General features: G+C 37.1%; 1 protein-coding gene across 4 annotated transcripts in view; it reads left to right on the top strand.

Moving 5' to 3' along the window:
- The window catches only part of mtd (TLD domain-containing protein mustard), a 756,074-nt gene that overhangs the window by 713,715 nt on the left and 15,866 nt on the right, over nt 1–26,493 (top strand). For all 4 annotated transcript variants that reach the window (XM_071696920.1, XM_071656180.1, XM_071656091.1 and 1 more), the window contains one exon: nt 22,153–22,281. In XM_071696920.1, coding sequence (XP_071553021.1) covers nt 22,153–22,281 — 129 coding nt within the window. The remainder of the gene's footprint in view (nt 1–22,152; nt 22,282–26,493) is intronic.

The following is a 26,493-nucleotide window of genomic DNA, read 5'->3' as shown; positions in this document are numbered from 1 at the left end:
TGATACAGTGCTGGTGGCTGATTCATGTGAGAAACTGCAGAAGCTGGTGACTGAGTTTGGTAAAGTGTGTGAAAGAAGAAAGTTAAGAGTAAATGTGAATAAGAGCAAGGTTATTAGGTACAGTAGGGTTGAGGGTCAAGTCACTTGGGAGGTGAGTTTGAATGGAGAAAAACTGGAGGAAGTGAAGTGTTTTAGATATCTGGGAGTGGATCTGGCAGCAGACGGAAACATGGAAGCGGAAGTGGATCATAGGGTGGGGGAGGGGGCGAAAATTCTGGGAGCCTTGAAGAATGTGTGGAAGTCGAGAACATTATCTCGGAAAGCAAAAATGGGTATGTTTGAAGGAATAGTGGTTTCAACAATGTTGTATGGTTGCGAGGCGTGGACTATGGATAGAGTTGTGCGCTGGAGGATGGATGTGCTGGAAATGAGATGTTTGAGGACAATGTGTGGTGTGAGGTGGTTTGATCGAGTAAGTAACGTAAGGGTAAGAGAGATGTGTGGAAATAAAAAGAGCGTGGTTGAGAGAGCAGAAGAGGGTATTTTGAAATGGTTTGGTCACATGGAGAGAATGAGTGAGGAAAGATTGACCAAGAGGATATATGTGTCGGAGGTGGAGGGAACAAGGAGAAGAGGGAGACCAAATTGGAGGTGGAAAGATGGAGTGAAAAAGATTTTGTGTGATCGGGGCCTGAACATGCAGGAGGGTGAAAGGAGGGCAAGGAATAGAGTGAATTGGAGCGATGTGGTATACCGGGGTTGACGTGCTGTCAGTGGATTGAATCAAGGCATGTGAAGCGTCTGGGGTAAACCATGGAAAGCTGTGTAGGTATGTATATTTGCGTGTGTGGACGTATGTATATACATGTGTATGGGGGTGGGTTGGGCCATTTCTTTCGTCTGTTTCCTTGCGCTACCTCGCAAACGCAGGAGACAGCGACAAAGCAAAAAAAAAAAATTATATATATATATATATATATATATATATATATATATATATATATATATATATATATATACTGATTAACCTCATATAGTATTTGTTGTAACAGTGATATCATGCAGATTTCAAGAGAACCACCCATAGTTCAGCCTGTAAAACTCTGCTCTGATGGAATCTTTTTTCCTTAATGATCACCATGCCATTATTGTGGTAATGCAACTCATAGCAAAAGATTATCATCCATAGTGATTGAAATGATGTAGTCTGTAGATGATGATGATTTTTATTATTATTGTTATTCTTATTGTATTTTTTTTAGAACTTGTAGAAACCTTACAGTTTAGAGTTAATGGATGATTGAAATAGTGTAGGCCGTAGATGATTATTGTTATTGTTATTATATTTTATTATTATTATTATTATTATTATTATTATTACTATTATTATTATTATTTTTCTTATTATTATATATTTTTTTAGAACCTATAATGTAGAAATCTTACAGTTTAGAGTTAGGCACAGTATCTTTCTTCTTGAATGCATCCTAATCCACATGGCTGATGTAAATGCAACTGAATAGTTTATAATATTAGTCTTCATAGAATACTAAAAGTTCCTCATTTAGAAATAGTTCCTTTTCCTGTTGCACTGATGAATTACCCCTGTAGCATATTACTGCAACAGACTTATGAGCTAGAAGGAATTTGAGGTGTTAGCCTACCAAGCAAGCATCATTTGGACATGACAAAGGAAGTATAATGATATGAAAGACATTAACTAATGACCACCCAAAGTCCATGCAGTGTTGTCCAGTTGAATGCCACCAGTTCATTCTAGGTGCACACTTGCCTACCCCATCAATAATGCCTCCACCAGCCTCATTTTTTCTGACAGGTAGCTCTTAGTCCCTAACTTTTTTAGGTTCAAGCATGATAGACCAATTTCAGCTCAATTGTTGTGATTTGCTGGAAGTGCTTATAAAAGCAACAGTGTAAAAAATGCTGTTATATCTGAAATAAACTTATAGATTAGTACTGTAAGGGCTTGTTCTAATTATTCTGATAAACATTTATACATCCAAACTGACAAGCCTTGTAACATAATCATTTTGCTGTTAGGCAAGAAATCATCTAATACTCTGGCAAAGCGGCTTGAAATCCTTGGACCCTTTTAAATACTGTCAGTATTTACTTGATACCATCTCAGAGTTTAAAATTAATTGTGCTTCTCATGGTGTTGAGCAGTAAATGTGATTAATTATCCACCTTTGCATCAAGGCTTGCTTGATTAGTAAAGACATGCTTTTCTCTGAAGCCTCTTATATGAATAACTCATTGTGTAGTGATGGGTATCATTTTGATCTTAATAGGAAAGCTGGTATTGATCCCCCGAAGTATTACAACCATAATGCATCTGAAAACTCCTTGTTGTATGAATGATGCTTTTTTCCTTAATACTTTGGTAAACTGATCATCAGTCCTTTATGTTAGTTTCCGTAGAGTCTACGTAACTAGTGAACTTTAGTGCTGCTACTAAGCCTTTAGCGCCTCACCCTTGACAGGCCACTGGCAGAGGGCAACTTTAGTGCATTGTTTGCAGAGGTTACTACTAATGTTCCTACTGACTACTACTACCTATTGCTTCTGCCTATTTATCTTACTTAACCATTTTTACCTAATGTCACAACCTAATGTTCCTACTAACTACTTCTATCTGTTGCTCTAAACATTTTGCCAAAAGGCAGGGTTAGTGCATGGTGCTCACCGCAGGAAAATCTAGACTTACAAAGAATGAGCTGTGTGAGCTCAGTATTGTGTATGACATGGAGAGATTGTATGTTTACCAGTAGTATACATGTGGGTGAGACTGGAAGAAAAGACAGCAACCTGGGGCAGAGGAATGCAACTTGACAACCAGGTTGTCAAGTTGGTTGTCTAGTTGCACTCCTCTGACCCAGGTAGTTGTTTTTTCTTTCTGCCACTACATGGAGACTGCTAGTATTCAGTCCACAAATATACAATCTCTCCTCATCATACACAACACTTGACAATACTGAACTCACAGCTCATTCTCTACAAAAAACAATCTTGGACCTTTTGATGAAAATAAAGAATGTTTTTTTGTATGTAGTGGATATAAAGTTTGAAAATGAAATAGATGTAAGGAAACACAACTAAAAGATGAAGGATACAGAAATGAAATCTATGAACATAAGATATGGTTAAATAAACATTAGATAGATTGTTAAATGATGATGTGGGATACAATACTATGTTCTGAGGATAGTGGAGATATGCCAGCATGTATGATTTTATAGTGTCTAGCCAAAATGATGACACACAAGATAATGATAAAAGGCATATAATAAGGGTTGCTTGAAGGTTTGTAGAACTACTTTTTGTGAGCATGTAAGGTATGGCTTCAAGTATTATGGCCTACATAAATGCAGTAAGTGCAATATTTAATAGAAAATTTTATTAAATCACATGTTTTTCCTATGACTTCTGTTTTCAGCTGAATATCTGTAGTACAGTAGTTTTGATTTTTGTGGATTATTATTATTATTATTATTTTACTGATTTTTCTTATGCTTTTATATTTTTTTTATTAAAGAATGTTTTCAAAAGTCATCTGGAACTTGGTGAGAAGTGTTTTTTGAAATGGATGGGTTATTTGTAATATGTACTGAAAATAGATATATGACATGCATCTGGTAAAACTCATCTGTTATGTTTGTGTATGCTGGTCGAGTTTAAGAGATAAAAGATAGTCACATCCTGTATACCGTGAGTTGTGATGTGTCAGGAGTAGATTCTTTTTAAAGGTTGAAGAAGCTCCTTCTGCTGGTGATTTTGCATTTCATTGCCTGTAGACTGATTTTCTGTACTATCAAGTGATATTATACAGTACAGTACTTTTTTGTGTGCAAAAACTTTTCTTATAAAAGATTTCAAGATAATTATCTTGTTGTTATTAGTAACACTGCCACCAGAATTTTATGTAAAAGATATATTCAGTACTTCTGAAGAACATTAGCTGAAAAATGAGTGACAGAAGCATTCGCATTACTGATCCTTTGAAAGAAGAAGTTGATAAGCATGAACAACACCTGCAGGAGGTTAGCCACAACTTATCACATGCTCACAAACATTTTATGGCACTCTCTGACCTAGCTACAAGGCTCAGGGTTCACTTAGAGGTAAAGAAGGCAAAGAAAGAACAAGAAGATTTTTCATTGCAAGATCCTGAGCAAGAGGAATTAGATAAAGTTACAGAAACTGGAGGGAAAGATTTATTTTTCAAATTTCCAGTTGGAAGCTCATCAGATGACCGAGAATTCCTCAAGATGGTGGAGTCACTTGTGGAAGGAATTATTCTCATTGGATCAGAGACAAATTTAGGAAAGATGGCAAGAGATTTACAAGGATCGGTGATTCAAGGAGATTTACAGAAGTGGCAACAGGTTATCTCAATATTGCAAAAGTATGATGATCAAGTGAGGCGTGCCATTGATTTCTTTGAACATCAGCACTCAAATTAAACAGAAATATATATCAACTTTGACCATGCGTTTTTTTTTTTTTTGAATGGTTAATGCAACCATCATCAGGAAAAAGAACAGTGACCAAAGTACAGTGTATTATTTATGAAAGAATTGAACTTGTTGAAATTTTCAAAAACATATTTTTATAATTTTGAGTTTGCCATCAACAAATTTGTGACTGTTTACTACTTGAACAAGCAAAGGTATTTAAGACCATGAATGCCTCACTCAGACATTTAAAGTTCCAACTGTCACCATATTTTTAACTACCAAAGACCAAGCTGAAGGTAAAAGTTTTCCTGATTTTATTTTGTGTTATTTTGTTTTTCATATTAAGTACTTAGTACTGCAAAATAGGCTGTGAAGAGTATGAGCATCACTTTTGAAAAGTTACACAAAGTGTAAGTTCAGAACGACCGAAGGTAGAAGATATGTGGGGTAAAGGTTGAAAACAGAGTTTGCAAAATCAGACCAATTCATATGACTGTGTACAGTAATATGAATTTTTAGAAAATTAGATTTACTAGGTACAGCAATTGAATAAAGCGTGAACAGCCTGTCTAGGTCTGTTTTTAAGGTGTGATAATACCACATGATTCTTATATAACTCATAAGTTTATCATCAACTGCAGACCTATCCAGATATGACTCCAGTCCTGGCTAGTCAATTAAGTAGATCTAAAATTGTATTGGCCTAACATTGAGTCCTGCAGGACACCACTGGTTACTTTGAGGCAGTTAGAAAGGATATCCCTGATGTATAATTACCTTTTTTTGATTATCTGAGAGAGTTCTCCATTCTCTTTCAACATTTGTACACTCTTGGCATTTATAGTTTCATCACTTAGTTTTTCCAGTCATTCAACTTCCCTACTCTAAATCAGTACTTCACATCCATTTAAACAACTTCCTTATCATCACTATCTCCTCTCTCCAACATAGTGGGCAGCTGTATATTCTTTAGCCTCTCAGTTGTAGATCACATCCTTTGTTCTTCATCAGTTTGATAATTTCAGTCCACTAAAGGAGTCCTTCGCTTATCCCCCATCAGGAAATCCATTTCTTTCACCAGCAATCTGTGGGGGAAATGCCAACTGCATTCTAGCAATTCAGAGACACTTGTTCCTCCCACGTTTAGTTTTTTCATTAGTTTATTTTATCATAAGAATTTGGAAGATTTATTATACCTGACTTTTTACCTCTAAATACCTGGTCCATACCAGGTGAAGGCTTCAGGGGTCTTCACTCCAACAGCCCTGGTCATTGGATTTGGTCATTGGTCAGCCAAACTGTAGGAAGCCGCTGCCATAAGGCCCACATAGTCCCCATAGCTTCGCTGATCTGGAGCACTTTTTAGATACTTGTTCAGTGCACTTTTAAACTTCTCTGCCATGCATCACATCCTGTATCTGATGGTTGTGGCAAGGTTATGAAAAGTCTTGGGCCATAGATGTTTAAGATGTTTTCTTTTTTGTGCATATCACACCATAAATCTCGGTGGTAATGTTTTTTAAAGTCATTCATCCCTGTCTTGCCAGTAGGATGTTATTTCTGAATGTAAGTTGGAAACCATGCCTTCTAGGATTTTCCAGGTATAGATGATATATTCTTCTGTCTGTGCTCCAGGGAGTATAGCCTCAGAGATTTCAGTCAACTAATTTAGTAACTGACCTTTACCAAATTGTTATGGGCTGTGAATAATCTGTGAACATTTATTAATTCCACAGTTTCACTCGCATTTTAGGGTGATGTTAGGATGCAAAGATATTAAATTTATGAGAGAATTATCACTTTGAATAATATCAACATTAGTTTTTCTTGTCTTGAAGGTCCACAGGATCCAGCCTGCCATCCTCTTGCATAAGGCAGCCATTATTTTGTTGGGTTCACTGAATGTCAGGTTGTTAGATATTATTAATTGGAGATCTTTCACATTATTCTGTTGGTTTTTGATAATGCCTGTGTCTCCAACATTGTGATGTTTTTGATTTCTTCATTTCTTCTATGCCAGAGGAGTTGAAATTTATCTCTATTGAAAAGTATGTTCTTGGCTACACAGTCAAAGATTTTGTATGTCTCATTGTAAACCTTCTGCACCTTATATTGGTGTGAGGTTCATAATTATTCTTGTATCATCTGCAAAGGATGATACGCATCATGTTCACAACAATGTCATATATTGAAATGAGGAACACCAGGGATACAAATGCAGTTCCTTGGGGAACTAAGCTTTTTACCATGGAGGTACAAGAGATGGCATAGATTACAAATTTTCTGGTTATTCTCATTCTTATTTTTTGTGCTATGTCACTATGGTCACATTTGTAAAATGCTTTTGTAAAGTATATGTACATCATGTCACCATTTTCTTTGCTTACTATTACTTCAACAAAATTTCATAGTGGCCAAGCATCTGATAAAAACAAGATCTTCCCACCCTGTAACACTGTTGTCCAAGATTATGTAGATTGTTTACTCCCATAAATTCCATTCGCTTGCCTCTTAGGACTTTATTGAAGGTTGTAATTATGTGCAATGCAAATGCTCTCAGTCGTTCGATTTTTTGGAACTGCTTCGCTTTCACCCATGTGGTGTGGAGCGATGTGCATCAGTTTCAGACTCTCAGGAATGATACTAGAACCTAGATTTTTTTCTACAGAGGATATTTAATGCATGTAGTAAAGGTCTGTTGCATTTCTTTGTGAAGATTGAGTTCCAAGAGCCTCTCAGTGGCCCTCTTGAAATCTTATGTTGTGGTGATGATATCTGCTTTGTGATCTCTTAGGGGATTACTGTTTAGGAAAACATTTGTTGGGTTATATATCTTTTATGTGGTTTTTGGCTTAGTGAATACAGATTCACATTACCTTTATAAAATCTGTCATCTCCTGGTAGTCATCTGTAAAAATACTTTCTCATGTTTTAAGTGGGCCATTGGAATGGTGGTCCTGGATAAGCATTTTGCATATATTCTTATTTCATTAATATTTTTTTCTTTTTCATGTGTTTATGACATTTTTAGATTATGGTTTATGTCCAGCAGTTCACTTGGTAGATTTTCTTTCCTTTGCTTGGTCAGCTGTGGCTTCTTGAGTAGGTCTGCAATTCATTCTTACCTCTTGTAGAATGCTCGTCTCACTTTTGTGCTTTCTTCTACCAGGTATATATCTGTTGCATATTTGGAGTACCAAGTGGTCATCATATATGCATCCCTCCTCTGTTTTGATACTTAGAAGGATTTTCCAGTATGTTGCAGATGTCCCACTGGTCAAATCTTCCCTCTTTATCAATTTACTATTGAAACTGAAATTATTGAAAATACCTTCACCATTACAAGTGTTCTGAATAGGTGGTTTAGCCTCCAAACTTGGTTTTACTTTGAAAAGGTTGTGATCTCAACACAGAATGTTTGAGATGATAATGTCACATGATAGGTCTACACTATTTGTCAAGATTAACTCCAGGATGTTATTTCCTCTGGATGATTGTGTTTATTTTTGACTGAGGGAGAACTTTTCATATAGTCTGAATAATTCAATTTTTTGCTGCTGCTCATCCAAGCTGCTACCAATGTCAGCATTTTCAGCTATGATGTTATTTATGGTCTCCTTTTAACGTGTGGTAGGTTGAAGTCTCCTAATACAAATATATTAGGAGCTGTGTTTGTGAGATCAAGACATAATTCTGTCTCTTCTCTGTTCTGTAATTTTTTAGGCTTTGCATCTGGTGGTCTTTAGATTAGTGCGTTTACCAGGTCAGGGAATTCAACATTGACAACAAGTTCTTCATCATTTGAGGAGTTCAGTTCACTTGTTACAAGAGTATCTACTATATATATAAATTCATTTATATTTATTTTGCTTTGTCGCTGTCTCCCGCGTTTGCGAGGTAGCGCAAGGAAACAGACGAAAGAAATAGCCCAACCCACCCCCATACACATGTATATACATACACGTCCACACACGCAAATATACATACCTATACATCTCAATGTACACATATATATATATACACACACACACACAGACATATACATATATACACATGTACATAATTCATACTGTCTGCCTTTATTTATTCCCATCGCCACCTCGCCACACATGGAATAACATCCCCTTCCCCCCTCATGTGTGCGAGGTAGCGCTAGGAAAAGACAACAAAGGCCACATTCGTTCACACTCAGTCTCTAGCTGTCATGTAATAATGCCTGAAACCACAGCTGCCTTTCCACATCCAGGCCCCACAGAACTTTCCATGGTTTACCCCAGACGCTTCACATGCCCTGATTCAATCCATTGACAGCACGTCGAATCCGGTATACCACATCGATCCAATTCACTCTATTCCTTGCCCGCCTTTTACCCTCCTGCATGTTCAGGCCCTGATCACTCAAAATCTTTTTCACTCCATCTTTCCACCTCCAATTTGATCTCCCACTTCTCCTCGTTCCCTCCACCTCCGACGCATATATCCTCTTGGTTAATCTTTCCTCACTCATTCTCTCCATGTGCCCAAACCATTTCAAAACACCTTCTTCTGCTCTCTCAACCACGCTCTTTTTATTTCCACACATCTGTCTTACTCTTACATTACTTACTCGATCATACCACCTCACACCACATATTGTCCTCAAACATCTCATTTCCAGCACATCCACCCTTGACTCGATGAACATTCTTGGTATTATTGTATTATGCACCTTTTCTTGGATACTGTACATTATGGAAATCAGCTGTCTGCTTCAAAGAAGCTGAAAGTACTTTTAAGATACCAAAATTTCTTCTGAACAATTGCCTCATGTATACAAAGGATTGATCTGTCTTTGTATGGTGTACTTCTCTCGCATTTGTGAGTTGAGTTGAAAGCAACCATTTATCAGCTCCCAGGCTAACTTCAAAACTTGACCCAGTTGCCTTGCTCCACAGTGTTGATTCAGTTCCCCCCTTTTTTTTGTAGGTATTACTTTGGTTTATGCTCTCAAAAGCATGCTGCTGCTTTGCCCCCACCATTAGTTATGCCATGCAATATTTGGCAAACTGCTGCGTCTCATGATTATTGTGTTGCCGCTGATAACTCAAGGATGGGCCCTTTTGATAACTGTTTATTTCCCAACATCTCATAGCTTTGGAACTTTCTACCTTCTTGTGTCTTCCCCAGTAACTTTGACCTGGCACATTTTATAAGACAGGTTTTTCACTTTTTCAAAATTAGTAAACACTTCCTCATCTCTTCTTTCTTCTTTTCATTAGCCTCTATATTTCAGTTGAGGCCTAGCCATTATGTGGACTTTTGTCCCTGTCTGGAGCCTCCAACATTAAAACAATAATCCTCAGGATCATGGTTGGCCATTTCTTTGGAAAGGTGTTATCCTCTTGAGAGGGTTGTTGACATCAGTCAAGGTGATGGCCATGGGATGTCTGTTTAGGATTTAGTAGACTGCCTTCGTATGGTTGCATTCTTGATGGTATCAGTTGCTGTGGTTTTTAAGTCTGTCTTTGGTGATTGATATGTGGATGTCGACAGCTGTATGCTAATGGGTCATGTTGCTTGGTATGTATTGGGATTGGCTTTTCTGAGAGTGGCTAATATTGGGATAGGTGCTGGTCATTCTCCTTTGGGATATTTGCACCAAAGATCTGAAATTTACCTACATTTTCTTGCTTTCAGGCGAGAATTCTGGTTTTCTCCTCTTTAAAGGTAGAACCAACCATCTTGAAGCACAGGTGGAAGAAGTAAAGTACCCAGAAGCAAATTTCCAAAATGAAGCGGCACCCTGGAAGAGTAAAGAAAGAATATAGTTAACCAAGATAACCAGCGCCACTGAGGGGGGGGGGGGGGGGTTGCTGGTGCTGACAGCAATAAGAAAACTTGCGTGAACAACCAGATGTACCATGATTTCACCCTGAGCGTCATATCTTTGTGCTCGCAATAAACCTTATCGGTGTATCGCCTTTGAAAGTATATGGGGGGGGGGGGGGCGGACATGGATTTTTGCAGACACTGTAGGAGAGTGTGTTCAAGACTGATGGGTGGGAACGAGTGTAAAGCTCCCAGTGCAGTACAATTTGGTAATTGTTAGCAGTCGAAGTCAGTTGATGTGTTTCAGGATCATTACTTACATAATGGAGACTGTTGTTGGTTATATGGTGTATAGGTATATCGACTGCAAGAATTATTATGCCGTCGACATAAAGTCGTGGCCTCGAAGAGAAAAATTTTGGAATGCCCGTGTCAGGTGTCCAAGATAATTCTAAGACCATTTACAAACTTTCACCGCGTTTTTGGCCCTGGTCGATATAAGAATTCGAAATATATTGTGTACATGATATATTTATCTCTATCAGTAACAGTGTACATTATATTGGATATACTGGGCAGGGTTATATTAGAATAGTAGTGTTTTAAAAATTTTTGAGACACGCCAGTTTGTTCCAGGGATGGCCAAACTACTGCCCGCTAATGCTAAGCATTATAATCCGCCCCATTAGAGTCTGACATTAAGAAATGTGACTGCGGTCCTTATTGAAATTTATAGGATTGTGCATTTACGTAATTAAGAAATTATTAAAACTAGTTTTTACGATAACTTTTAGACCGGTTTCCTGAAAATATTGGTATTAGTAAAATAACCTGTCGTTGTTATCGCCTACATTGCCCTGTTTAAGGAAGAACCAATCCCAACCATCATGTGATGTGCGAGTACTGACTGTTACTCACCGTTGGGGCCGATTTTGCGTGTCTTGCATCAGTTACCTTTTGAAAAGTGCAAGCAATTGGACCTCCTCTGTTGCTATTCGTACTAGTATATCAGCTGTTGCAGCATTATGGTTTTGAAAGTGATTTCAAGTCACATTATGGCCCAGTCTCCTACGGATGAGAGGAGTGTCCATAGTGAATGCAGAAAGTTTGATAATGGGCTTTTGGGAAACACTTTCTGTGAATTTCGGATTTTAGACCAGCATACTTGATGTATTCGTAATTCGTCGCAGTGTTGAAAGAATACAATATTTGTAGTCGATGTACATCAGAATAGGCACACACACACACACACACACACACACACACGCGCGCGCACACATAAAAAAAAAAAAAAGAATTAGAGGTTATCTACGAAAAGACAAAGTAACTTTGTTGAAGAAGTGCAGTGAACGAAAAGAATTTTTTGCCAAAGTTAATGCACAAGAGTAAGCTGTGCTGTCATCAAACATTGCTACGTGACTCGAGCCATATACAGACGGGAAGGTTATACAAGTAATCGCACAGACGTTTTAATATCCTGAAAAGAAACGATATATTTGGTGAATAGTCTTGTCACAGCAAGCTGTTAATGGAAGGAATGAGTGACTTGACAGACAACAAATCAAACCAACAGTTGACACAGTTAATATTTTTGAATCAGGTTCTATATATGTATGGATGAATTTACGTACGTCGAGGGTACTGCTCGTTGCCTTTTATTTATTTTTTCACGTGGCACGACTGACTTGAAAATTTAAGGTAACCGAAGAACATCTAGCTAACATGAAAGGTACACCACAACCGAAGATTTGTCTAGTGAAGTGATGAATACATTTTTGAAACAATTTAAAATTAAGAGAAAATTCAATGGTCTAACGAGAGGTCCAGCCATGGCTGCGAGACTAGTGTGAACAAATGATGGGATTATAAGATAGTTGTTTTTGTCCTGCAATTTTACAAAGTGCGACGTCAAAACATAGGAAGATAATTAAGATTTTATGCATGGGGAAAGTATTAAGATTTTATAACATTATGAGTTAAGAATGTTTATGGGTATAAGAATTATCTGGCAATGATTGGTTTTATACCCGGCCATTATGCTAGATTTGACTGCACAGCTTACGGAATTAAAACTCTTCAAAGAAAAAAATGTTTGTTGATTGTTGCTAATCACATCAATGGACTTTGAAAGAAGCTATGCTTATGGGAAAATCAGTTTATATAACAATGCATTACAGTTAACGGAGCTTGTTGCGCGTGCAACCAGCAGATAAGAGTGACAAAATATGCAGATGACGTACTTGCTTTAAGAGGGGAATTTGAATCAAGTGTTACCGATCAAAATGCTTTCGAAATGGAACTACAAGTATTTGCATCTCCATTTGCTGTTCATTTTGACCGTTTCTGAAGTTTTACATATGAAACTGATCGCTTTGCTGTGCAACAGTGTTTAAAGATAAATATAAGGACGTGAATTTTAAATTACAAGTTGTATATGTCGCCACAGATTTACCCTAAACCAATTTCACGTGCATTGACGATAGTATCCGTCTTCTCCAGTACTTACATTTGTAAGCAGTTATTTTCAGGAATGAATATTGTCAAACATAAAAAGCGAAGTCTTCTTATGTTCATTTCAGAAACACACTGGGTGTTGCCTGTTCAATGGTGAAAACGGATTTTGGCAAAAGTTCACAACACAATTTCAATGTATCACATTAATAATCCAAGTTCCAACAATTTCTGTTACAGATCGTAGTAACTACAACTAAGCGTATTTGAATCAATTAAATACGTTAAATGATTCGCGTTAGTTTTTTTCGATGTAAATAATTGCATTTACCTCCAAAGTTATGAAACTTATGTTTACTAATCAGATATGGTTTAGCCAGCCGCCAAAGTATGGTAAGAAGCTTCACGGACATACTGTGGCCGCGCGTAGGATCAAAATTGAAAAAAAATGGCCCACTTACATAATGTATGACCATCAATATTATATTTCCTTCAGAGGTGTCTACTCCGGTTGGAAAGGATCACAATTTTGCGCGTGATCAAGTAAATTCCTGAGTCCACGAGGAAAATGAAATACGATAAGTTCTCAAGTGCACTTTCGTGCAATAACCACATCATCAGGGGAGGTACACGAAAGAAATATAAAACGAAGAGACGTAGCTAGAGATAGAATAAATGAATATACAAAGAAGAGACGTAGCTAGAGATAGAAGTAAATATACAACGAAGAGACGTAGCTAGAGATAGAAGAAATAAATATACAATTAAGAGACGTAGCTAGGACACCATTTGGTAAAACTACACCGATTGTTTCTCAGCTCACCACCCGGTGAGACGGAATCTGAGCTTCCCCAGGCGGGATCAACTGTATCTAGCCCAGCGTGGCGGAAGGGTTTCTTCTGCTTTTATAATGGCCGATCGTACTGGAAAAAAAAGCCGTCAGTCAGCGAGACAGTTGGTCAGTCCATTCGTCCTTGCCGTCGGGAGTATTATTATCGTATTTTGTAACATTAGCCCGATTTTCGCCCGTTTGAATTGTGAAGTTTTGCTACTAGTGCAAAGGCTTGATTTCCCGCATTTATCAAGATTCCGAGTTTTTCTCCCTTTTTTCCGTGTAATATCACAAAAATGCGAAATAAAGACCTACTGGTCCTGCTTGTGTATATATATATATATATATATATATATATATATATATATATATATATATATATATATATATATATATATAATCACTACCTGACTCCTGCTTGTAACGTTGCAAATGAAAAGTTACCCTCGGTAAGGCTGTATGATGCATCAGAGTTCATCCTTTCCCTACTACTGACTGTAGCGCAGCCTTTTATGTGTGTTTCTCCGTACTGTAAGGCTCCTTGTATGAGGTCCTACTGCCTCTTTAGATTGTTTCCCTTCACGCAGTTCGGGAAATAATGGACCCCTCACGAACGAGGAAGTCCCCCAGGAAGACATTAATGATCATACATTTTTACCGCTGCTCACGAACGAGTAAGTCCCCCGGGAAGACGTTAACGATGATACATTTTTACCGCAGATGAATGTTCACTCTGTGTAACTTTCCTTTTTTGTAAAGATAGTGGCCAACATGACACGGGCGAAACGTGCTCCAGTCATAGGCGTCTGGGTGAAAGTCAGGTTCAGAGAGGGAATGAGTAAAGTTAAATCAGCTCCTCGGGTGCTGTTAGACCTGACTTAAAAAGGTAGGAAGGAAGAGTTACATAATAGTGCATTTCGGTAATGATCTATGTTAAAATTCTGATATATTTAGTAAACTAAATTCTGATATATTTAGTAAGACGTTCAGATGAGTTTTACACAGAAGTATGGTTAGTATTGTTAATGAAAATACTCTTGTTAATTTCATTATTATTATTCTCAATGCCTGTAAATTATACAGTACGAAAATGTATTGAGGGAAATAGATTTGTCGAGGGTTCTTTCGTATGTGTCATGACTTATTATTAGGAATGTACAACTAATGATTGTTCTTCAGGGACCAGTTTGTAGAGCAGCAATCATTTATTGATGCAGTGCTAGGATTGGACTAATTTATTCACTCATGCAAATGTTGTGAAGTACGTTTTTCATGTTTAGAAAAAGTAGTGATAGCCAACTTTCACATAAAGTAATATTCATTTACTCATGCAGATGTTGAAGTACAATTTTGTAAAAAAAAAAAAAAAAAAAAAATATGAAAGGTATTATCTAATATTCGCGTATCAGCGACTAATGCTTACTGATAGTTTGACAGTATGTGCAGATTATCAGTATTATTACAGCATATCGAAGGTAAATGGTAAAGAATTGAAGAAAGCGCTCTTCTTTGTGTTCGCTTTAATGTTTTATTGTCAGTGTAACTTTTTATATAGATGTACGGCACCACGGGTAGATGTGGCAAGGTGAGCAGGCGGCCATGTGAGAGTTGGGAAGCCCACAAAAGGAGTTGCCACACACCGCTAGATCCCCAAATACGTTTTTTGGCAGAGGGTAAAGCCCGATGTCAGTCGTAGAAAACGGGGGACTCGCCTCTCCAGATTGATGATAGGACGGCCCTGGAGCGAGCATAAGACATATTAATGCCAAAACCCGAGTTTCGAAAACAGGATTAGAGTCCTTGGTGACACTCATATTGATGGGAATGCGGTATTGTCTGATTTGTGATTTGCATACTGACAGGTAAACCTTGAAACTTAATTACTTAAGAAAGTATAGGGAAATATGCTTTGGTGGTTTCACTAAATCTTGCACTGGTGATTGTCCGGAGGTGAGCACAATGTGGTGGAGGCCTGGGGTTGAAAGGACGTTGCCGAGGCAAAGGATTTCACTTAAAGTACTCCATTATTAACATGAATACCCAAGTAAGTGCATCTGTCGAAAATTCAAAGAGCGTTGTCATCCAAAGATCTTTGTGTCACTAAAACAGTGCAGAGCCCTCGTGATGTCTGCATGAAATTGTCATGGAGTTAATTTACACTTTGACAGCTATTGCAGTCTTCAAGGCCGATATATCTTATAACTGTCCACTGAGGATGAGTTGGTTGACATTTTTGTCCTCCAGGTATTCGGTATGCATGGCAGGTTCGCTGACAGTTATGATAAAAGTGGTTGGGATGATGATTGTATGATCATACCTAGATTGACCTCTTATGTTGACACGCAAGTTTATATAAAGGGGATAAGGTAGCGTAACCATGACAACTGCAGGGTATATTACCTAGTGGTTTATTTTGCATATACCAATTCATTATAAGTTAGCTTCAAAGCCCACCATCTTTAAAGACTGTGATTCCAAGGACATTTTTAACAGCCAATGTGTCGATGTGTGCAAATTTAGTATTTAGGGTTAATTATGACTAAATCACTGAAAAAAAAAAAGTGCCAAGTACAATTTATAGAGATTTATCATATCATGGGACCTTACTACTGTGATGCATCTTCATACACAGTCATTTATGTACTCATGCAGAGTAATTATGTTTTTCAATGTATATTTTGATGACACATATATGTTAGAAAGGAGAATTGATGATGAGGGAGTAAGTTCAGTCTCTGACTGTATGATATGTCAGAAAAGTTTATGATTATCCTGTTGAAAGGGAAGCAATCCAGACTGGTTTTTCAAGTTGTGTAGATTTTTTTTTTTTATCTGTTGTCGAATTTCTTGTTCCTGTTTGTGTTAGGTTAAATCAATGGTCTTCCGAATGCATAGTTTTTTGTATTACATATTGATACCCACTTTATCATCAATTCTAGTACAAGTTATATATGTATAATAAAACTTTGGTCCAAATGATATACTAGACACAGCAGAACATATACAGAAAATTAATCAGAGAAGGCTTGCTACACAGTCCACACTTTTCAGTGTTAGTTTTAGAGTGAAAAAACAAGCCCTTACAGGATTCTTGTGGCTTAACTCATTAGAATGGCAGGTTTAGTGAGGAGAAAAATATTTTTTATAAGTACTAAGAGAACCTGCCGAGATCTTATGGTAAGTAGTATGGTAAACCATTTCTTGGATTGTCAGTTTGTTTAGTGTAACTACTCAAGCATGTGCCTTGTGTATATCTTTTGCATGGGTATTAGTTTGTTTAAAGCAATTTAATTGTATTGTGGATCCCAGATATGTGTTATATGTAATGGCCTTGTGTGTGTTATATATATATGTATATATATATATATATATATATATATATATATATATATATATATATATATATATATATATATATAATTTGGTAGTTGAACTTCTTATAGAAGTGAAGTGGAGCTTGATGATATAAATCAGTGCCAGGAAAAAGTAGATTAACATCTTTATTAATATTGTATCTTTACTAATTTTCTTTATACTTATTCCAGAAGGCTTTGCTGCTTCCATCTTCATTAGTTATTTATCAGTAATTGAAGAATAGCATTCATGTGTCATTAGATCCTTACTTATATATAATATTACATAAAACCATTTTTGATTAATAAAGTAATTTAGAAGTTACAAATCAACAGCTGACAGTTAGGGATTTTATTGATAATGATCATATAAGAATAAAAGGGGAAATAGATGGTAGACAGATGAGATTAGAATTGAAGTTTAAGTGAAGTTTAAGGCATTTGTTAGATTGCTTGAAAGGAATGTACCTTTGGAAGCTAAACAAAGGAGTAGAGAAGAATATAAGATGTGTAAGTGGAACATTAAGAAAGTGATAAGAGGAGACCGGTGAAATAGGAGATGAGTGGAAAAAATTGAATGAAAAGGCAAGGGAAAATTAGATATTGTATTGGAAGGAGGTGAGAAGGGAAAGAGGTGGATGTAAGAGTGGAAATGTAAATCTGAAAAGTAGGTAAGGGGAGATGCTGAATCAAAAGGAGGAAGTGAAAAGAAGATAGAAAGAGTAATTTGAAAATACTTTTGGAATGTGGGAGAAGCTGAGGCAGCTTTTTTGACACGAATAGTTATGGAAGATAGGAGGAAAAGGAGACATGCAGAGGCCTACTCAAATGTTGAAGTTTAAAGGATAAAGTGTGTTAGAGTGGATGCATTTGATGTGTAATTTAGCATGGAACTTTAAGGATGTCCCTTAGGACTGAGTGAAAGCTATTACTGTTCCATATTCAAAAGAAGAGGTGCTAAGAATTTATGCAGCAACTACAGGAGAACATGTTTAAGAGTTCCAGGGAAAGTGTATGCAAGACTGTTGATCGAGAGAGTGATGGAAGCAACTGAATGCACAAAAAGTATGGGTCAAGAGGGTTTTAGGAAAGGTTAGGGATATGTGGATTAGACTTCTGCAGTGAGAATGATTGTGGGAAGGGATATGGCAAAAAGTAAGAAGCTGTATACATCTAAAATGGATCATGGGAAAGCGTATGTCAAAGTCAAGTGGCATGTTTATGGGATGTGTTAAAGATATATTGGGAAGGGGAACTACAGTCAGTGTGAAAGCCTTCTGTGTAGGAGCAAATTCATGCATAAGAGTGAATGGAGAGTTAAGCAAAGGATTTTGTATATGTGTGGGTGTGAAGCAGGGCTGTATGACGTTACCTTAGCTTTTGAACATAACATGTGGATTGAGTGATGAGAGATGAAAACAAAACTAGCAAAAAGGGATACAGGGATGGAGTGTGGTGTGAGGTATGTGGCTAGTGAGATGCCTGTTTGTGGATGATACTTCATTGTTTGCTTAGAGTAAAGACGAGTTGCAGTGAGTTGTAGTGTGCTTTATGATGTGTGTAAGTGTAGGTGATTGAAGGTAAGTGAGAAAAAGTAAACTAGTGGTGTTTGAAAGGGAGAAAAGAAAGTGTACTGAACTGTGTTATAGATATGGGGGAGAAAGGGTGTGTTATAGATATGGGGGAGAAAGAGTGGAAGAGGTAAGTTTGGTGATATGGAAGGAGAGATAAGGGAGAGAGCTGTACTGGATAGAAGAGTGATTGGGTCCTTAAAAGGATAATGAAAGGTAGAGGTGAACTATAGAGTGAAGAAAGGGTTGAGGGACAGCATAGTCCTTCCACCATTGACTTACGCAGCCAAAATATATGGACATGGAATGAGTCACATGGGTCAAGAATCCAGGCTTTAGAAATAAGCTGTTTGAGAAGAGCATTTGGTATGACCGGATGGAATGCAAAGGGAATGAATTGTTGAGTGGGAGATTGGGTGAAACAGTATTTGAAGTGGTTTAGGATGTTGAGAAAATGCAAGATTGGGAGTTTAAAAGGACAGTGTATGATTGTAATATGGGGAAGACCACCTGTGACGTAATGAAATGCATGTATAAAGTGGAATAGTACTGGAAGGAGAGAAATGGTGGAAGAATTGCATGGAATGGTGTATGCAAGGAAGGCCTGTAAGGACAGGTATAACTGGAGCCTTTTTTTTTTCTTTTGCCAAGGCCACTCCCTTGATGAGAGTTCCTAGAGGGAATGGGTTACAGAGATATACATATATATAGATAATAATATTGTAGCAAGTACTGCTATACTATACTAACATACGATTGATTGACGAGTATAAGATCTAAGTAGAACAAGGATAAATGTAAATGATTTTTGACACCACTTGCAAACTAATCTCCTCTTCTATCAGAAGTGTTTCAGAAACAAATGGATGCCCAGAAATGAGACATTTAAGGAAACAAAAGTTAAAGTTACCATTAGCTTCATAAGTTGATGTCATTAGAAGACAAATAAACAATTAACTCTTGAGGTCCAGAAAGTTTTAAGTATAAACATATCCAAATTAGAGTTAGTAAAGTCTAGAATTTTATAACCATTAGATCATAGGTCCATTCTTCCCATTTTTCTAATTAAAGAGCTGTTTTGTTCATTCAGAGGTAAGCCTGTTGTAAAAGAGTATTATTTATGCTTATCTATGCATATGGATAGATTTTGTGAAGTCTCTCCAGTATAAGCTACCCCACAGTGGTGCCTGAATTTATATACACAGTAGATGAGTTTGATGGAATTGGGATCTCATCCATCTCCTCAGGTTACCAAGAGCAGTTTGGGATGCAGGTACTGATTTCAGATTAATTGATGTAGTTCAGTCTAATGATTTAAGGTAATTTTCTCTTTAGAGAGAATCAGACCCTGAGAGTTGTAATTTCATATAGATTACATTTTTAGGTACTTTATATGTAGGTCTGTTCTTGAGGAAAGCTCTGACTAGAGATTTTTTTGTTACATTCATGAAATACAGGAGAATATATTTCTTATATACATATCTCCTGATAATGTTTTCCTTTAATACTTGATTGCCATTTCCTGCATTAACAAGGTAGTGCCAGGTAGTGCCTTGCAACCATATGATATTGTTAGATTTACCATTCCTTCAAGCATACCCATTTTTGCTCTCCGAGATAACATTGTCTTTCCACACATTCTTCATTGCTCCCAGAACCTTCGCCCCTTCTCCCACTGCCAATTCACTGCCAATTCCACTCCCAGGTATCTGAAAACACTTCACTTCCTACAATTTTTCTCATTTCAGACTTACATCCTGCTTGTCTCTCAACACTGCTGAACCTAATAACCTTGCTCTTATTCACATTTAGTCTCAACTTTTTCCATTCACACACTTTTCCAAACTCGGTCACTAACTTCATCAGTTTCTCGCTCAAATCAGCTAGTGATGCTGTATCATTGGTAAACAACAGTTGACTCACTTCCCAAGTCCGTTCATCCCTAACAGATTGCCCACTCTCCAAAACTCTTGCATTTACCTTCCTCACCACCCATCCATAAACAAATGAAAACAACTGTGGTTATATCACACACCCCTTCTGTAGACCATCCTTCACCAGGAGCCAATCCCTCTCCTCTTCCTACTTGTCCACATGCCTTACACCTTTGATAAAAACTTCTCACTGCTTCTAGCAGCTTACCTCTCACACCATATAGTTTTGAGAAGTTCCATAAAGCATCTCTGTCGTCCTTATCATTTGCCTGCTCCAGATCCATAGATGCCACTTAGAAATCCATGTTTTTCTCTTAAGTATTTCTCACATACATTATCCAGTGGCACTATACATGCATTCTGCCAATCCCTAGGGACTTCATCATGACCCATACATACATTGAATATCCTTACCAACCAATCATCAACACAGTCACCCCCTTCCTTAATATATTCAAGTGCAATACCATCCACTCCTGCCACCTTGTCAGATTTCATCTTCCACAAGGCTTTCACCTGCTCTTCTCTCTTCACTAAACCACTTTCCCAAACTCTCTCTTTTTGCACACCACTCTCACCAAAACGCCCTACATCTGCCCATCTATCATCAAACACAGTCAACAATCCATCACCTCATCACGCCATCACTACCTGTTGTCACTTCCTCCCTTTCCCTCTTCACTGATGTTCCCATGTTTTCTTGTCTTTCTCATAAAGTTTACCTTCTTCCAAAACATCATTTTATTCTCCCTAAAGTTTGATATATGAATATTTGTATAACTTTGTTTTTAATGGGCTAAAGTAATGAATACTGTAGTCCTTTTACAATTCTTTATTTGTTTTATCTTGATTGTACATGAAAGTTTGTAGCTGTGAATTATGTATAATATCAGAAGTTTATCAGTTTTTGTGCTAAATCTGTTAGTGTATCATAGATTAATGCTCTTTCAAATTCGAATAAAGTAAACTCTGTTTTCAGCATTTTGAAAATTTGCAGGTTCTTGACATTCATAAAAGAATTTTACATTATGAAAAATGTTACCTATTTATATTGATTTGCAGGCAGAAATATGATATTTGTGTTATGCTAAGTAATTAGAGAGATGATGATGAAAATGCTGAAGTAATTCTAGTCTTTTTGTATTTGATGTCTTCATAAGTGAATTAGATTAGGGCTGAGGATATTGTCATTGATATGTATTTCAGTGCTTCAGATTTGATTTTGAATTCCCACCATTATACCCACCAGACTACTGGTAGCTACATAAGTGTTTGTTGTGTGGGCCTCAGTGCTGTATACCTTGAATTAATCATTATTAGGTTGTAGTAAAATTTCTCTATGATACTGTGTTAGCATTATTTTGTAGATGTAGTTGTGGTATGTTAGCATCATGTGGGAAGTCTGTTGTTGGAAGTGTCATTATACCCAGATCCTTTTTCTCAGTGTCCTAGGTCCCAAGCTGTAGACATGAATAAGAGTTTGCAGTACTAGGAAGTAGTTTGTGTGTGTTTTTACAAGTTGCATTAGTTTTGATACAATATTCAAAGCCAGTTGAAGGCTAGATTGTAGGGACTGCCTAGATACATTTAGTCTGTTTTAGAGTATTTATATGTGTTTTAGAGTATTTACACATATGTTGATTGAAGTAAAACCGTAAGAAATATGGTTTCATATCTTGTTAATAATATATTTCTGGAAATGATAAGGTTGATCTTAAATGGCAGGTGGTATCTATGAGTGAAGAGCTACGTAGAGCACTTTATTCTTCAAATTCACTCACCAGCTTAGACCTGGAGGCCTTTCTACCTGATGTTGTTGGTACATCAGAAATCATCACTGACCATGTTCGAAAAGTGAGTAAAATTTTATTTAGTATGGTGCTGGCCGTGTATATTATGCATTTCTAATGTTTTATGTCATGATAGTGCATACTTTAATCCATTCTTGAAAGTAAGATGTCATTAATTTTGTAAAAATGGAAAAAGCATCATAATTGTGTGGATTCTTAGTTGTTTTTTCTTTTTGTTCTGACTGCACCATTATTACAGATAAACTGCCTCTGTTCAGATGAATACTTATCATTCAATGATGTTATATTGAAATATAGTTATTGCATATCATATAGTTCTTCAAATGCAGGACTTATTATACTGGGGCCTATGACCACATCAATTTTTATACAATAGATTTAGTGTAAAACTGATCTGTCTCCTTTGGATTGAATCTTACCATGAGTAATGTTCATGCCTTGCTCATTCACATTAGAACTTTTGGAAATTCTGCCCAGAGCAGTTTTGCATTACTACATATTATCCTTTTTGCACATAACATTTCACAGTTATAAATACCTTTTGATACTTTTACTTTTCACCAAGTATTCTGTATTTGTTTTTAGTTTTATTTAGTTTTGATAGTAGAAATGTGAGCTTTAATTTCTTCAACTGTTTGCTCTATAGGAATAGTGGTTAGTATCACTAACTTCTAATCCATAGGCCCAGGTTTAATCCCAGGCACATTCAGACAGGATACATCTTGCCTAGCTGTTCATCCTTCCTGTAATGACAGGCCTGACCAGCCAACAGCTTGTAGCTTAGCTTGAATGTATCATGGATGTCATTGTTTAAGGATATGTCCGTACTTTATATACCTTTAGGCTGCTATGGTGCGTTACTTAACTTTATTTAGTTTTCATTTTCATTGCAAGTTTTGTTGATCTCTGCAGCATTGTTTGAGAATAGTATAATGCTGTTTAAAGGAACAGTTGGTGTTAATCACCTTGAGGTTTCACTGCATGTAAAAAGTCACCTTTGATGAGGCTGTATTTTTGTCATTTGACAAAATAGAGCAGTCATGTAAAAAAAAAAAACTTTTTGCTTCAAAGGAGTCCTTCCTGTTCCTGTTACTTTGTGTAGCACATCCTTGAAGCTGCAGGAACCTCTGGATCATCGAGGACTCCTGGGGTTATATTATATTAGTAAGGAACAGTTTATCTGTTTCATCCCTAACTGAGTTAGTTTTGCAGATTATATCAACATTTCAATTATAATTAGGTGTCTTGACATTGATTGGCATAAAATGACTTTACAGACATTACTTTTTAACTTTGTATTTTGCTCTTCTCCCAATGCTTACATACATCTTCATTTTCTGAAGTTCCTCCTCTCAGTGATACTACAGCTAAATTTCTCTTTCTGTCGCTGGCATAGCATAGTAGACACTTATGGATCACATCTTATATTATCCTGATCATCCTTCCATTTGTCTTTCATCCAGACATTCATCCATCTGTCTATTGTCCATATAACCATCTTATATCTTTGTATCTTTGGCAGCCATGCTATAATCTTTACTTAGTGTAGGTGATGACTTGAAAACTCATAATCACATAATTATTATTTTGCTATCTAAACATGGCAGACACTTGAGATCACTGTCACTGTCCGTCCATCTGTTCATTGTCTAACCTATCTAGCTATTTGTCATCCATCCGTTGTCAGGAGTCTCACATCAATTCAAAACCTAACCTTGGCCACACCTTGATGGGTTAATCAGATACCTATAAACTTTATACCGTTGTTTTAGAACTTTTGAAGAATTAACTGGCATACGACTTATAAGTTTAGTATGGATTTGCCCAAGTTATTGCCATGTAAAGTTTTATCTTCATACATAACCCATCTTGTAACTTAAAGAAAACTTAACGTGCAGCCATGAGACTTTATGCAATTGTTGCCAAGCACCTAAAGAATTGAATAGCATATCTCTGTTTTGATTTTTATGCCTCTTATGAAAAGGTTTAACTTGAAAAGAAACAAGGTTCTAAACTTATTGAAAATTCCACCTTTCTTCATGAAATTTTATACAGTTGTTTCCAAGCATTTATTGAATTATATGACAGAAAATTTGCCTTTGGCCATAGGACTTTATATTATTCTTGAGCCATGAATAAAAAGGTTTGATCTGGAACTAACTTGCTTCATAACTTGAAGAAACATCGACCTTTAACCATGACACTTGATATGATTGTTTTTCAGCATCAAAAATCTGAATGGCATAAGTTATCCCAAAATTTATGGTGACTCTTATGCCACTTTTGAAGGTATTTAACTCCATGGAATTGTTTGAGGGTTTACTGTGCAAGAAGGGAAGGGTTTCCAGACCCCTGCTCCCACTTACTTTAGTCACCTTCTATGACTTGTGGGGAATACGGAGGTAGAATTCTTTCACCCCCTACCTCAGGATAAGTCGTGGAGCTGAGGTTTCAGTACATTGCACATGACAGCTGGAGAATGGACGTGTGTGTGCATGTGTGTGTATATGTGAAGCATATTACTGAAAAGGCCATGATTAGGGTATTCATTTGCCCATGCTATCTCTGCTTACACTTGAAAAATTGTCTTCATCATTTAGAGCATCCAATAGTCTATATTATTTCTGAAGAGTCATCTTATTCATGAGTAATGATGATTAAGGCATCTTTAAGCTTGTAATGTTAGCATAACTCATAAGGATCTTTAAACAGTGGTGTGAAAGGTTGAAGTTGTATGGTTTTGGCTAAATATTCCATATGATTTTAGTCACCATTTGAGGGTTAATGGCTTAAATCCAGTTAAAGTTTAGGTTCTTCAGCATGCAAAGAGTTGTCTTTATTTCTATTACCCTGTGTACATTTTCTCCTGTAGCCCATTTCCAAGTTTTTTTTTCCATAACCGGTAATCCTAGGCCACCCTGCCAACCTTGTTCCTTCTTTCCCAACCCCAAATGCAGTTGTGTTTAGGACCTATGCAATTAATTGCACAGAAATTGATGTGAAGGAAACTCTAGGAAAGTACAAATGCTCTTCACACCTAAGATCTCTGATTGCAAGAATGAACTCCTTGCACAAGACAAAAGCAAGCTAATGATTGCTCTTGAAACACTTTCAGGTACACATTTTGTAACAATATTTTGATGGAAGTTTAAGGAAATGAGTCTCTTGAGTTTGATACTCCCTCCCAAAATTTTCTAGACTGGTAGTCACACACTAAGCTAAAACCCCACCAGTTTAACACTCCCTTTTCATAGAATTTGGAGTAGGTTATCAATCACAGACACACTTAACACAATCATGTTTGCACATAATCATGTATTAGCATCCATACATTGCAGTAGAAAACCATGTACATCATGCTAAATCTCAAGCTTTTCATCAGAATACTGCACATTTTCACTGGCCTTGTATGATATATCAGATGTTAGATTAATTAAGTAAACATATGGAGGGAGCGGGGGGCTGGAAATCCTCCCCTCTGTTTTTTTTTTTAATTTTCCAAAAGAAGGAACAGAGTGGGGCCATGTGAGGATATTCCAAAAAAGGCCCAGTCCTCTGTTCTTAACGCTATCTCGCTAACGCGGGAAATGGCGAATAGTTTAAAAGAAAAAATATATATATATATATATATATATATATGGAAGCGGAAGTGGATCATAGGGTGGGGGAGGGGGCGAAAATTTTGGGAGCCTTGAAAAATGTGTGGAAGTCGAGAACATTATCTCGGAAAGCAAAAATGGGTATGTTTGAGGGAATGGTGGTTCCAACAATGTTGTATGGTTGCGAGGCGTGGGCTATGGATAGAGTTGTGCGCAGGAGGATGGATGTGCTGGAAATGAGATGTTTGAGGACAATGTGTGGTGTGAGGTGGTTTGATCGAGTAAGTAACGTAAGGGTAAGAGAGATGTGTGGAAATAAAAAGAGCGTGGTTGAGAGAGCAGAAGAGGGTGTTTTGAAATGGTTTGGGCACATGGAGAGAATGAGTGAGGAAAGATTGACCAAGAGGATATATGTGTCGGAGGTGGAGGGAACGAGGAGAAGAGGGAGACCAAATTGGAGGTGGAAAGATGGAGTGAAAAAGATTTTGTGTGATCGGGGCCTGAACATGCAGGAGGGTGAAAGGAGGGCAAGGAATAGAGTGAATTGGAGCGATGTGGTATACAGGGGTTGACGTGCTGTCAGTGGATTGAATCAAGGCATGTGAAGCGTCCGGGGTAAACCATGGAAAGCTGTGTAGGTATGTATATTTGTGTGT

This window comes from Panulirus ornatus, chromosome 1 (assembly GCF_036320965.1).
Source record: "Panulirus ornatus isolate Po-2019 chromosome 1, ASM3632096v1, whole genome shotgun sequence".
NCBI lineage: Eukaryota > Metazoa > Arthropoda > Malacostraca > Decapoda > Palinuridae > Panulirus > Panulirus ornatus.
This window is presented reverse-complemented; position numbering and strand designations above follow the sequence as displayed.